A 13,928-nucleotide genomic window follows, 5' to 3' on the forward strand; every position below is an offset into this window, starting at 1 on the left:
ACACAGCCCAAAATTAGAAAGCAATAGCAGGTAGTCTGTACATGACAATTTTCAGCCTTTGTACATATGATATAGTGCTGTCAGAATTGGCCCAAAATGACGTTCGATTATTCTTTCTAAAGATAAAACACAAATGTTCGAACTATTTGAATATCTATTTTTGCACACTATGTCGACATGAGGACATACCAATACAACCAGAGATAAACTTACTTGCAAAGATAAATTCATTTAACATAAACATGCCTTTTTAAAAGATCAACATGGCTTCCTACACCTTGCAAAATAAACATAAAATAATTCGCTTACGGTAGAACTAACATTCAGCGCTGCAGGTGAGCTGTGCTGTGATAAGTATAGTTTTATAAACATGCCTTTAAAAAAAATCTATACTGTCTGTTATGCTGGGGATGAGAATCTCTCTCTCTCTTGCCTGGGCTGGGGTTTAAATTCTCCGCCATCATAACCACATGCCACAGAGTTGCTGTTTTAGCTCGTTTCAGCGACACTAAAGTTAATTATTGACATATCGTAGTATAAAGTGACGTTGTGATGCATTCAAAGATGCTCCGTAACCAAGACAGTGTGCGCGAGGACATACGAGAACACGCTAGAACTCGCGAGGCAGCCATGGTAGTGCTGATTTTTTTCACAACAAATATTAATTTTCATATCCGAATATCCGTTTTTTTATTAAAATTTGGTTATATATTCGAATTAAGAATATTCGTTGACAGCCCTTATATGATATAAGGTTTATTCAACGATTCCAGAGGATGAAATCAAAATTGGCCAGTTTATTAAGGATTTCAATAATGCAGTTTTTTTGTGTGGTCATGTGGGATAAAAAAACTCCATGTAACCAACACAAGTAATATCATCTAATGACCGATAAATCTTTAACTGTAAATAAATAAATATGTTTTCCTTGTAGTTTGTGGAAGTAACTCAAGTTACATTCTTATTATTACGGTGGGCTAAATTATACAGTACATTAGGACGTTGTAATGTTTCCTATGGCAGGGCTGTCCACATTTCCTAAAGCAAAGTGAGCAGACAATAGGAGAAACAAAAACTCCAGCAGGGGTGCAGCTGTAGCAGTGCAGCTCTATTCTGGATGTGTTAGTCATGCTGCTGGTGGCCCAAGTTGCCTCTGCCTGCCACCCCCACACTACCTCTCAGCTCCACACACACACAAACAGCAGTAGTCATCCTGTACGGCTCGCTGTGATGTACACTCACCCCCTGACCCTCACTGCAGCACTTCTTTTTTTGTCTTCCTCTTTCCTTCTAATCATGTCTCTGTTCCAGTCATCCCTGTTCTGGCTCATTATTGTACCTCAACACCTTCTGTCACCTCACATGTCACCTTTCCTTTTTTTAATATTTCTATTTCTAACCACCTCTCCCTTTTTAATTACCTTCCATCCAGGATCACCTATGTCCAGTCCACACCAGGGGTCCCATCCACTCTGCCTCTGGTCTCCACAACAACAGGCTCCTCCACTACCCAGCAGGCCCTGCCAGTGGCTGGATCTGCATATGTTCCATCGCCCCTCGCAACACTTGGGTTCACAGCCATCGCACCGCCTGGACAGACGCTGGTTCAGCCGCTGATCGCAGGTCAGTGCTTAGTTCTGTGGTTTTTACATTCTGTAACTCATGGATCAAATCCACAAAATAATTTTGGACCCTTGATAAGTTTTCCATTTCATAGGTTACATTAAAACTTTTTTATATGTAAATATGTCGTAAATAAGCGCTCATATAAATTCCAAAAATATGATCTCACACATCTAAAAATACTGTGCCAACATGAACACAAACATGAAGAGAGGCAAGCAAGCCACAGATGGTAGGGTCCTAAAAAATGTCCGTACAATGTCCTTATTTTATACAGCATACACTGTATACTAGTTTTCATTCTGTTTAATTATTTGGTAAACAAAAAATCAACAAATGTCATCATTTTATGTACAGAAAATTATGAAATACTTCTACACTAATAAACATCAAAATGTTTCGCCAAAGATTTAATAATTTTATTGCTTGTATTCCAAAATCTTTCACCCACATCTGCATTTGATTTTTTTCCCAGCTGTGAGCAGTTTTCTTTGTGCATTGCAATGTAGCAGAGTATGCATAAAGAGTATATATATAGTCCACTGTATAAAGTATGTTTCTAGTCTGTACTATACTTGTTAAATTTTAACACACTATTTTATACACTCGAATTAGTGTGAACTGTAATAGGGTTTAGGATGTCCAGCATGTCCTGTTCAGCACCAGTGCATGGAGCTGAAATGGAGTCTAATAAACTCCCAGATGAATTACACACATTATAATCCATGTTATCTGAAGCCTTACCTATTGATTTCCATCCCAGGCTTAAATCATGGAATTCAAACTTAAAACCAATATAGATTTGTGTTAAAAGCTTTCATTCCACCATAAATGAACAGAGCTATTGTTTATCATGTATTGATAACCTATCAATTTCATTACTGGTCTCATAATAGAACACAGAACATATATTTGCATATAAGAGCTTTTTGCCAAATGAGTATTAACATAAGTTGCTTTACCTCGAACATTAGCTCAAACATACTTTGGGGGAAAATGTGCCCCAAGTCACAAAACCCTTAAACCTCAGACCTGTATTAGACCTCAGATTAATTCTTAAATTAAATGAAAGATGTTAAAACAATATAGCTCAGTGTTTCCAATGAGCCTGAAAAAGTAATAAATACATGCTGATACAACTGGCTCATATTTGCCTGCTAACATTCACAAAATCTTTGGTGGTCACAAGTTATTCATGTGGTGCATATTTCAACCAGTTTCATGAGGTAAACAGGCTGACACTTGGATTTATTTAGTGCTGTGATGAAAGCAAATTTGCAGGGACAAACCCAAGCCGACATTCGGCAAGAAAGACTGACAGTAAAGAAGCAGTATCTACATTTATTCATTTTAAAAAGTCACTGATTATCACTTCAAATGTTACAGAACAATGTTTGGCCTCTTTCCGTCATCCAGGTCAGCCACCGCTCCTCGCCACAGCTCAGTCTCCATCACCCTCCACCTCAGCCCCTGCCTCAGGCTCCGGCGGCCAGATAGTCACCGCCATCTACCCTCCTTCCCCTAGCGTCACCATGGCAACAGGGGTGGTCTCCATGACAGCGGTACCCCCCAGCGTGGTCTACTCGGTCTCCAGCCCTTCCAGCGCTTCCCCTCACATCCTGTCCAAATACACAGCAACCCCTACCACAGTCACGCACCCACATCCGCAGCTTCATATGGACAGACAGGCAGACAGACACCTGCCTCTGGAAAGACCTGCAGATCGACAGACAGACAGACAGGCTGAGAGGCACACGGAGCTGCTTTTGCACTCGGACAGACAGTTGGAGAGGCAGTTGCAGACCTCCAGCAGCTCAGTGGCACCTCCCAGTGGCTCAGCTGTGTCCATGAGGCCCTGCAGTCCTCCACATCAGATCCAAACACCTGGTACTTGTTTTTCTTATTAAATACTTGATCTTACAAGGTTTTCATTTGTTGTGAGTTTTTATTCACAATAAGCTTCTTTTTATCTTTATAGGAAGTACACCAGGTACACCCAAACTTACCCAGCTTCCAGTCAGGACCCCTCAGAAGGTGAAGGCTACAGTGGCGAACATTCCCGTGGGCAGCTATGAAGGAGGGGGTCGAGGAAAAGAGAGAGAACGGGAGAAGGAGAGGGAGCGAGAGCGAGAGAGGGAACGAGAACGAGAGAGGGAGCGAGAACGGGAGCGAGAAAAGGAGAGGGAGAGAGAAGCTGCAGCCTCTAGTCATTTCTCCTTTGATCCTGAGCCTGCGGGGCATTCAGGCTCTCCATCAACACACCCTGCTGAGGAGCCTCCGTCCTGTGACAGGCCGCTGGAAGGCTCCAGTGCAGCGGACTCCTCTGACACACGGAGCAGGGAAAGCACAACCACCAAAGAGGTGAGAGGAATCACACACTGGTTTTCAGCTTCAACATAATCAAAAGAAACTGCCCAGTTATTGTTGACACATAACATATCTGTGACTTTCTGCGCAGGCTGGATGGAAGGAGTCCCTCCCCTCCTCTCCTCTCCCCCCTCCGTCTGCAACAGACTCCGCCCTTCCTCCCCCACAGACTGACAAAGATGCGCCTACTCCCAAAAAGGTCAAAGCCCGCCCACCACCTCTGAAGAGGACTTTTGACTCTGTGGACAAGTAAGTTTACACCTTTGTGACTCTACTGTCTAAGGTTGCACAGATGATTGTTGGACAGTGTATATATACTGTATGTTGTGTGTGTGTGTGTGCGTGCTGGTCTGGCAGGGTGCTGTCAGAGGTCTACTTCGAGGAGCGTTTTGCAGAGCTTCCAGAGTTTCGGCCTGAGGAGGTTTTGCCTTCCCCCACCCTGCAGAGTCTGGCAACATCACCCCGCGCCATTCTGGGCAGCTATCGCCGCAAGAGGAAGAACTCTACAGGTTTCACTCCCCTTTTCTGCTTTTTATGACACTCTGACTAAGTCTTTTCAGTCGGGTAGTTTCATTTCACTGTTTATTTTCCCGTTGTTGTTATTTAACATTAACACCTAATGTTGGACCAAGGTTGAACCAAAGTTATAGGCCCTCTTACACAATTTCCCACTTTTTTATTCAGTAAGGGCTGCTCACTTTTTATACTTATAAAATGAGACATTTTATAAGAATGTTTTTCAACAGTATTAACAGTTTGTTTTTTCTCTGTGTCCTTCTAGATTTGGACTCAGCCACTGACGATCAAATCTCTCCTAAGAGAAAGAGTCGGCGGCGCTCAAGCTGCAGCTCGGAGCCAAACACGCCTAAAAGTGCCGCCAAGTGTGAGGGAGACATCTTCACCTTCGACAGAGCAGGTAAGACACCGGGAAAGGAAGGGGAAGATACATAATTATTAGTTATTTTAGTGTAGCTGTCTTAAGCTGATGAGATTGTTCATGTCAAAGGTTATATTCTTTTATTTCAAAATGAATAAATCCGCCATAAATTTACTCTGACTTCAGTAAAAATCCACCCTTTTTTAATGATTTAGGAGGATTTCTATGAGATTCAGTGGAAAGCTCGGTGATGATGAGCCCTTATGAAGGGACATAGTTAAAGACCATTATTGTAACTAGTTTCTGTTCTCTCTTTCCCAGCCCCGGACGGAGAAGACATCCTGGCAGAACTGGAGTTTGAGAAGGTGCCGTATTCCTCCCTGCGACGAACACTGGACCAGAGGAGAGCTCTGGTCATGCAGCTGTTTCAGGAGCAGGGCTTCTTTCCATCAGGTAAAACACTAACACACAAGCATTTTGGGAATGAGAATGAGCATTTTAGGAATGAGAATGAGCTTTGACTTCAGGTATTCATTAATGACTTGTTGGTATCCTGTGTCCAGCTCAAGCGACTGCAGCCTTCCAGACAAGATACTCCGATATATTTCCCACCAAGGTGTGTCTGCAGCTGAAGATCAGGGAGGTCCGGCAGAAGATCATGCAGACGGCTACCCCCTCCGATGCCCCTGGTTTGGGCATTCCTGACTCAGCTGGCCTTCCTGGACCTTCTGGCTCCCAATCAGGAGAGGGGTCTATGAGAGGAGGTGGGGACCTGCAGGACGATGACGTGGATCAAGAGGGGAGCCCAGAGGATCCTCGTGATTCACAGGACTCCTCTAGATGAGGGATGTTGACCAATCAATAACTGTAACACCTTTGATCCCCTAAATGCTTTTAAAAAAGACATTTTATCCACACTCTTGACTTTCCTCCGGTCACATCATTGTTTCTTTCCCTTCACAGCAGCCAACCTGTGAGACTGACGGATGTTTGTATGCAATGTTGGGACTTTTATTTTGTAATGTGTGACCCTTGTACCAAAAAAAAAGGACACGTCAAAACCAGTGGCACAAAAACTACCACATAACACACATACAAAAACACACACACACTCTGCAAACTCTGAATTAGCACTCTGTATTAACCAATTTGGTCAAAGCTCCCATCGATGCCAGTGAAGGAAGGACCATTGTGTACAGCTGCACTCATTCGCCTTGAAGAAGAAGGGGTTCTCGTTTTCGATCAAGAAAAGTCAGCAGTTTATATCGAGGACATTTCATGTTTTAATATTTGTTATTAAAAGGGTTCTAAGAGTATCTGCTTAAGGAACAAGCTGCATGTAGACTTATCTGTTGTAAGCTTGTGTCTTGTTTCTGCTGACTTTAGGGGGCTGGGCCCTCAACAGCGAGAAACAATCTGATTTGACAAGAGAACATGTTCCTCTCTGGACCTGGAAACATCTTTCTCTCCATTTTATTTCTCACTTGTAGACCTTCAGGGGAGGTCTACCCAGAGTGACTGAAACTTTAGTGGACTTCTGGCAGTGCCATCATTCCTGCAATTACCTGTCTGGCCAAGTCCTCCCTTCTTGCGACTGACCCTAGCACATGCCAGTAGGTAGGAGCCGAGCATTCCTGTGCCTCTCATTCGCTCGCCATGAAGGACGGAGGAGGGTCAGAGTCAACGGGCACATCCTGGCTCTTAGTTTTAGAGGTCAGGCTGACAAAGCCTTAATCCTCTATTGCCAAGCAGTTTTATTAACTTTTTTAAATATTTTGATTTGTATTTAACATGTCATATTCAGTTTGTTGTTGTACTATTCCTATGGTTATTATTATTATTATTATTACTCCTCATATCATTGCAGTGAACCCTGGTCCTTTCTTATTTTCTCATTGCTAGCAGATGTTTCTTTCATTTCTGCCAGCTGTTGATTTATTGTACTATTTGTTTTTATAAGTTTTAAGGCAGGTGAGACGCTGCTGCACACCTGTACAGTTCCTCCATTGTAGTCTTCCCTTGGCTGGCCTCTCACCTCAGCAAGGATCTGCGGTGCAGTTATTTTTATTGTTCATTTCAAAGAGGACAAACACAACGTGGACCTTTATATTCTTTCAACAGTAATAAGCAGTATGTTTGTTTTAGACCACCCGGTATGCCTCTCTCTCTCTCTCCCTCGCTCATTTCGATTCTATAGTATCAACACTTGTACATCTCCTTCCTCCACCTCTTTTCTTCCCTCCTTCCTTCCTTTGTCACTTTATTGCTCTCTCCAGACCTTTTCAAACAGGCGGAGAATAAACCGGGGGAAGTGAGGGGAGGGTAAAGAATCAAAGAGAGCTGGTAGGATCTTATACTGGTTGTGTCTTTGTGCAAGACTTGGTTGTGTTGTAAATAATTACTGTAGAGTCAGTAGACTCATTATATTATTGATAAGGAAAAATCTGTCATTGAACATGAGTTGACTTTAAAGACACCCATTACAGAAAGTAAAACACATGAAATGGAAAAAAACAACAATAAATATGGATATTAATGTTTTTGTGTTAAACTCCTTGTTTTGCTGTTCCAGTATACAAGAGAGGAATTTATATGAATAATTTAAGTTTGTATCTGTAACTTTCAGTATGCAAATAAAAATAGGTGTTCAATTAAAGTGATTTTATCGCTGACAATGTGAAAAATGGGTTTTCCTTTAGCAAAAACACCGAGTGGTCGGAGGAAGTTGTTTTAGTCCAGCCCTCTGCTACTGCTGGATACTTACAGTGCGCAGAGTGGACTCCAGGTATGTGAATGTTCTGTATGTTTGTGTTAAAACAGACCATGGGTTACAAATGTCAATCTTGGAAAAAAAAAAAGAATTTATTGATTTCACCTATTTACAACAGAGTAATTATGCTTCAACAGCCCAAACAAGCCTTTAAACAGAAGGAAAAAAATCACATCCATTTTATATAAATGATAAACTTGATCACACAAATGTCATCTGAGGCACAACCAATGGTCCTTATTGTAAAGAATGCCGTATAAATTTAATATGCGTCGTTTTGATGGATTTTAATACTGATTCCTCTCTCTGCTGTGTAAAAGAGGAGAGTTGACACTTTGGTCTGTTTGGTGAACTTAATTTGTTCAGTACTTAACAATCTGGTTCCAGTTAATCATTAATGCACACTTTGTTTCAGGCAGTGTTAAGACTGGTACTGAACTCATCAAATTCAGCGACAGAATAAAATCTTCTTCAGAGGAGCTGCAGTCCGTCCAGACCGTCCATGGCGAGGCCGTTCTCCAGAGCTGTGTGATAGATCTCCAGGGCCTGCTCCAGAGGCAGCGCTCCGCCCTCGCTGGTCTCAATGATCGCTATGGTCTCCCCAAACTCATTACACATGATGGTAGGAGTGCCCTGTGCCTGAGAGGAGGAAACATAATTCAGAATTACTTTAACAGTAGAGAGTGGGTACACAGATGCTGCTTACATGTCATCCTCTCACTAACCCTTTAAACTTTCACCTGAAACAGATTGATGGTTAGACGGGGCTAAACCTAGCTCCTGTGTAAATGTTAGCGTCATGCAGATCTTTTTATTGTCAGCATTTTAAGGATGAGGTGACCAAGAGATCCGTTCTGACCTGCTGAAGATCTGAGGCTTGGATCTGGATCACCTGAGGCTGCCCATTAGCTAGTTCCACTGCTGAAGCGTCCACCACCGCCACAGCAGAGCTGGTCTCCATGGCAGCCTGGGCAGCAGCCTCTTCATCCAGCCTCTGCTGCCGGGCGTGGGTCTTCTTGTGGTTCCTCAGGTTGGAGAAGGTCTTGAAGGCTTTGCCACACTGTGGACACACGTGTGGACGTTCTCCTGTGTGTGTTCGCCGGTGTTCAGCCAGGTGCATACTCTGGATGAAACCCTTTCCGCACATTTCACAGCGAAACGGCCGCTCGCCAGAGTGTGTGCGCAGGTGCTCTCGCAGGTGTGTGTTCTGGCGGAAGCGCTTGCCACACACTTGGCAGGGAAAGGGCCGCTCACCAGTGTGGACTCGCTGGTGAAGTGCAACCCCAGAGGAAGACACGAACAGTTTGCCACAGACAGGACACTGGTGGGCTTTGGGCCGCTTCCCTGTGGTGCACCGCGGCCGCCCGGGGCCTATGGCGAAGTGGCTCAGTCTGTGAAGTCGCAGGTTGGCAGGAGAATTTAGTTTCTTCCCACAAATGTTGCAATCTAGACCTCCTCGAACAAGGCTGGTTGAATCCACTGATTCTGTCTCTGCTGGGGTCGAGGTGGAGGGCTCCGAGGTCAAATCTTTGCTCACCTCTTTGCCCACTTGTGTCCCTGTACCTGCCTGCACCAGGGTGGGGTGCTGCTCCAGACAGTGGCTGTCTCGCTGCCTCCTAGTCAAGAACCCTGCCTCACAGTGAGGACATGGGAAAGGTGCTGGAGCCCCTGGATGTTGGGTGTAGCGATGTGCTGCTAACTTAGTGGGCCAACGGAATGTGGCGGGGCAGTCCGGGCAGTTCAGTGCTGCTGCATTGGAGTGCAGCAGGCTGTGCTGACGGAGGTTGGAGGATTGCGAGAAGGAGCGGTGGCAGACATCACAGCGGTACGGTCGCACACCAGAGTGGATGAGATTGTGTCTCATCAGATTGGCCAGAGAGGAGAAGGTTTTGCCGCAGTCAGAACACTGAAAGGGCCGCTCGCCGGTGTGAGTGCGAATGTGGTTGCGCACGTGGATCTGCTTCTTAAAAGACTTTCCGCAGATGCCGCAAACAAAGCTGCGCTCTGTCACATGGGACTTCCGTCTGTGATGAACAAGCTGCAGCTGGGAGGGAAAAGTCTTAGAGCATGTACGACAGGAAAAAGACTCTTTGTCTGAAGACGCAGCTGGAGCTGCTTCTGCTGAGTCAGCAGAGCCAGAGGTAACTTCTACACCTGTGTCATCCAGGGGAGCAGAGTTAGAGGCTGAACCAGATTCTGTGGCATCCTCTAACTGCTGTGTGTCTTTAATGTTGACTTCTAATGAGGCGGACACCTTCATGTTGTCCTCCTCCCCCTGCTGTTCTACTTCACTCCCTTCACCTTTGCTCTGAGCGCTTTGTTCTTGATCTTCTTCCAGTTTTTCCATCTCATCCTCTGTGAGAGGTGCCAGCAGGTTAAACTCAGCAGAGTGGGAATTCTTCTTCTCTCTTGCTCTCTGTAGAATTGTTAGAGCCGACAGAGACGCTCTTCTTGGAGCTGAGACCTAAAGGAGAAAACAGACATGAGTGAAATTGAAACATAACGCTAACTTGAGTTTGTGGACATTTGGATGTTCATTGTCCTACCATAGTGACCGGGGCAGATGCTCCAGATGAATCCCGGTTGAGGTGGGTTCTGCGGTGGTAGAGGTATTTGGTCATGTTGGTGAAGGTTTTGTTGCAGAACTGACACTTGTGAAGGGGGTCTGCAGTGTGGGACTTCCTGCAACACAAGAGAAAGGAAAAGATGACAGAGAATCACATCAGCTGTCACTCACTAACTGCTAGCTTTTACTGCTGTCATGTCCTCTTTTACCTGTGCATGATGAGAGTCATCTCAGTAGTGAAGCCGTTGCCACAGTCCACACACAGGTACCTGGCCACGCCGGAGTGTGTGCGCATGTGTGTCTGCAGTGATGTGGCCTTCTTGAACATCTTACCACACTCCGGACATTCGTGCGTGCCCTGCTCGTGGACACGTTTGTGAGCAGCCAGCCTGTTGACGGACGTGAAGGTGCGGTTGCAGAGCTCACATTTTTGTGGTTTGGCCCAGAGTGGTGCTCTCTTTTCTGCTACTCTGACCCTAATGTCCTCCACCTTCTCTATCGTGTCCTCCTTCACCCGCATCTCCTCGAAGCTCCCCATGACGCCAGGCTCCCCACTCTCCTTGTCCTGGCCCAGGAAGTGCTCTCCTTGGTGCTGAAGGAAGTCCTCTGGTGTCTGGAAGAGAAGGGAGCACTCTGAGCACTCGTAAGGGTGGATGACCACCACCTCTGTTGGCTGCTGCTGCTGAGTGTTACCCTGGACGCCGGGGGCCAACCTGAGCTCCAGTCTCTGGACACCGTTTTCCAGGACCCCCAGCTTTGCAGCCGAGCGTCGAGCCACAGCAGGCAGCAGAGGGGGCAGCTTGGAGCGTCGCTGACTGGGATTGCTGGAGTTGTCTGCCAAGGCCTGAGCTGTGAGGATCTGCAGGTGCATGGTGGCCGAGCCAGGGGTGGCGGTCACTGGAGGCAGCAGGGCCGAACGGGTGGATGCAGCAAGTTTGGAGACAGAGTGACGTTTCCTCTGTTGTTGTTGTTGTTGTTGTTGTTGTTGTTGTAGCTGCTGCTGCTGCTGCTGCTGGGCAAGTACCTGAAAAAATACACACAGAAATGTAAGAAAATAACTTAAATTCAGCAAACCACAGTTTAAATCTCACATATATTCCTCTGTCGTACCTGTGCCAAGATCTCCCCTGCCTGCTGCTCACTCAGCACGTAGTTCTGCATACTGTTCAGCGGGGTGACGGTGCCATCGGGCTGTAGCACATACTCCTGTTGCAAAAGACAGAAAACTTTAGTTACTACATTTTTATAATTAGTTAATACAGCAAATAAGCAATGTCAAGCACTCTCTTTCAGTTGATTTTCAGATGTTTGGGGGACTTGACGTCGGCTGTTTGGCTCTGAAACCCTTTCAAATTACTATTTTCTACAATTACAGTGCAGCATTAGTCTGTGCAGGCCTGTGCAGCCCAAATGATAGTCAGACTGATAAATGTTTCACGTTGATGCAACCTGAATGCAGTCTGGAGTCTATGAGTCTGACCCAAATGTCTGGAACTGTCATGATTTATCCTTCAGTGGAAAATAAGAGTCGTCAGCAACCAGAGAATTTAGAGAGAGTTTGTTTTTGTATTTGTAGAGAAATATTACCAGAAACTAATTTTGCTTTTGACAGCTGTCATAAATATTTTGAATGAAATGAACAGTGCACGCATGAATGACTCAGCACAGAGTTAAGTACTGCTTGCACCAGTATTAATGTTCTTTCTTTAGCATCCTTACGCATCTATATTGAGATTCTACCAAGTTTTATCTAATGTCTGTCTGTTTGTGTGTAACAGATTCTTCCAATTTACATGATGCATGTAATTGCACAAGCAAACAATCTAGTAGTTGGTTATTTACAATTATTTTCAATTCAGGAAGAAACTTATATATAAAAAGACATCATTGTTACTGTGATTAGACATCTGTACCAGTCTGTTTATTAAATAATCAACAACTGTGACAATGAAAGAAAGACTGCCTTAGTATTCACATAATATAAATATTCTCCAGATTAGGTCAAGTCCAGAGTTTGGTCCCTTACCACAGTTTCTGTGTTACTGTGTGTGCTGCTCCTGCTGTGGGTCCGCCGGTGCTCCAGCCAGGTGTCAGGGGAGTCAAAAAGAGCCAGACAGTCAAGACACTGGTACTGAACGGGTCCCGACACCTCGGCCCCAGATCCAGCTTCCTCTGTCTCCAAAACCTCGCACAGCTCTGGGGATAAATCATACACACACACAGTTGGTGTTGTTTCTTTGTCCAAGTATGACTAACAGCACGATGTGAACATTTTATGACACTGTATGAAGTCCAAACTGCATTTAGCTCAACTGATATCTGTTTGCTCCCTTTCCATTATCATATTAACTCGCAGCATTTACGGATAAAAAAAAGCCAGTTGCATCAAGCACAGGCTGTCTGATGTACATCATTATCTCAGGTTTTCATGCATTCATGCCCACTCAAATCTCTCACCTTGCTGCTCCACCTCCATCCCAGCCTCCCTCATGTGCATCTCCTGGTGCTGCAGCAGCTCCTCGGGGTTAACAAGGAGGGCCCCACACTCCAGACACTGGTACTGCTGGTTTTGCCCCATCTCGTGGATAGCATGAATGGTCATGGACCCCTCTACATCCCTCTCAACCTCCTGTCCCGTGTGGATCTGCTGGTGGATCAGCACATCCTCGAGGGTGTTGAAGAGCTGATGGCACTCGCTGCACATGTACTGGTGCTCCACATACACACCCTCTGCCTCCTCCTGCTGCTCAGACATGCTGGTACCGTGGTGTGCGTTGTCTTATGTAGGCAGTGTCATGAAAGGGGTTGTGATGAGGTGATAAGTGTTAAGCTGAAACTTCACTGCAGTGTCCAATGAATGAAGAGTACTTGTCACACAGACGCCCAGCATAAGATAACACCTGTGGAAAACAAAAAAATCACAACATGTATAACTGACTAAGGTATTACAATCTATAAATCAGCAGTTATGTGGTAGCCATCAAATGATGAATATAGGTTACAGTATCTCTCTCACACTACTTAACAGCAACATTATAGTCTCAATAATTTATACAATAATAAGACCCAGATATTAATAGACCTAGCAGTGATTACAGAGACAATATGGTAAGATCCCGCGAAAAAAACATCACAATTTACAGCCGTTAGCCATACAAATGCTATTGCTAACAACACGACCACTACCCAGTCTTGGCTCACTAATCATTATCTGATTCTCCTCACAAATGTGATCCATATCTTTGTTTACAGTGTGTGATGGCATATGGAGAGCTGTTGGCGGCGCTCCCTCCGATATTGCAGACCTGTTTCTCGGCACCGCGGTTTCCTGACGGCGGCTCCCCGGTTCGTCTGGCGGTCCGTCAGGCGGCGCTACCCACTTTTCCCCGAAGCTCTCCGGCTGCGACGGCGGGCCCTTCTTTTTCCTCACCTCTCATTTACTCTCGTTGGACAATCCCTCGTGTAGTCCGTAGTGCACACAAGCGCATGCCTCCTCTTAGACCCTTGTCACCGTCGTGGAGTAGAAATCATAATAAGTGAAATGTGTCCTGGGAAATTTAATTTCAAAGCGTGTAATGAAACGTTTGCCCGCCGATCGCCTCCATTCTTGTGATATCAAGCCCCGCCCAATGCGGTAGCCTCAAACATTTTGGTATCTGTGATTGGATAGCTCGACTGTCAATCATAAACAATGCTTTATTGATGGGTATTGTAGTTTTTATTTT

At 45.1% G+C, this 13,928-nt stretch overlaps 2 protein-coding genes across 3 annotated transcripts in view; one reads left to right on the forward strand and one right to left on the reverse strand.

Annotated features, from left to right (window-relative positions):
• The window catches only part of cicb (capicua transcriptional repressor b), a 35,303-nt gene extending 27,896 nt beyond the window's left edge, over positions 1 to 7,407 (forward strand). Inside the window, exons 14-21 of one of the 2 annotated variants that reach the window (XM_069655539.1) lie at positions 1,433 to 1,623; positions 3,040 to 3,510; positions 3,602 to 3,984; positions 4,082 to 4,239; positions 4,339 to 4,499; positions 4,772 to 4,906; positions 5,189 to 5,320; positions 5,431 to 7,407. In XM_069655539.1, the coding sequence (XP_069511640.1) occupies positions 1,433 to 1,623; positions 3,040 to 3,510; positions 3,602 to 3,984; positions 4,082 to 4,239; positions 4,339 to 4,499; positions 4,772 to 4,906; positions 5,189 to 5,320; positions 5,431 to 5,711 (1,912 nt within the window). In that variant the 3' untranslated portion in view covers positions 5,712 to 7,407. The remainder of the gene's footprint in view (positions 1 to 1,432; positions 1,624 to 3,039; positions 3,511 to 3,601; positions 3,985 to 4,081; positions 4,240 to 4,338; positions 4,500 to 4,771; positions 4,907 to 5,188; positions 5,321 to 5,430) is intronic. The other variant, XM_069655540.1, reaches the window with a different exon arrangement.
• A 320-nt stretch (positions 7,408 to 7,727) lies between these two features.
• On the reverse strand, positions 7,728 to 13,798 carry znf526 (zinc finger protein 526). Its single transcript, XM_069656085.1, has 8 exons — positions 13,509 to 13,798; positions 12,661 to 13,103; positions 12,230 to 12,399; positions 11,314 to 11,409; positions 10,413 to 11,227; positions 10,184 to 10,319; positions 8,497 to 10,101; positions 7,728 to 8,276 (listed from the first exon to the last, which is right to left on the reverse strand). Exons 2-8 carry the CDS (start codon positions 12,956 to 12,958, stop codon positions 8,109 to 8,111), a joined length of 3,288 nt encoding a protein of 1,095 aa, XP_069512186.1. The 5' UTR covers positions 12,959 to 13,103; positions 13,509 to 13,798; the 3' UTR covers positions 7,728 to 8,108.
• Positions 13,799 to 13,928: the final 130 nt, after the last annotated feature.

This window comes from Semicossyphus pulcher, unplaced genomic scaffold, assembly GCF_022749685.1.
Source record: "Semicossyphus pulcher isolate SPU_LCO1_2020_fin unplaced genomic scaffold, fSemPul1.0.p SCAF_9, whole genome shotgun sequence".
NCBI classification, from domain to species: domain Eukaryota; kingdom Metazoa; phylum Chordata; class Actinopteri; order Labriformes; family Labridae; genus Semicossyphus; species Semicossyphus pulcher.

What these genes read in the sequence shown, in the direction of transcription:
- znf526 (XM_069656085.1), bottom strand. Translation starts at nt 12,958, where the DNA reads ATGTCTGAGCAGCAGGAGGAGGCAGAGGGTGTGTATGTGGAGCACCAG. An exon ending in CAGGGGAGATCTTGGCACAG is followed by an intron (nt 11,228 to 11,313) that starts GTACGACAGAGG and finishes GTATTTTTTCAG; the next exon opens with GTACTTGCCCAGCAGCAGCA. An exon ending in AAGCCTCAGATCTTCAGCAG is followed by an intron (nt 8,277 to 8,496) that starts GTCAGAACGGAT and finishes TCCTCCTCTCAG; the next exon opens with GCACAGGGCACTCCTACCAT.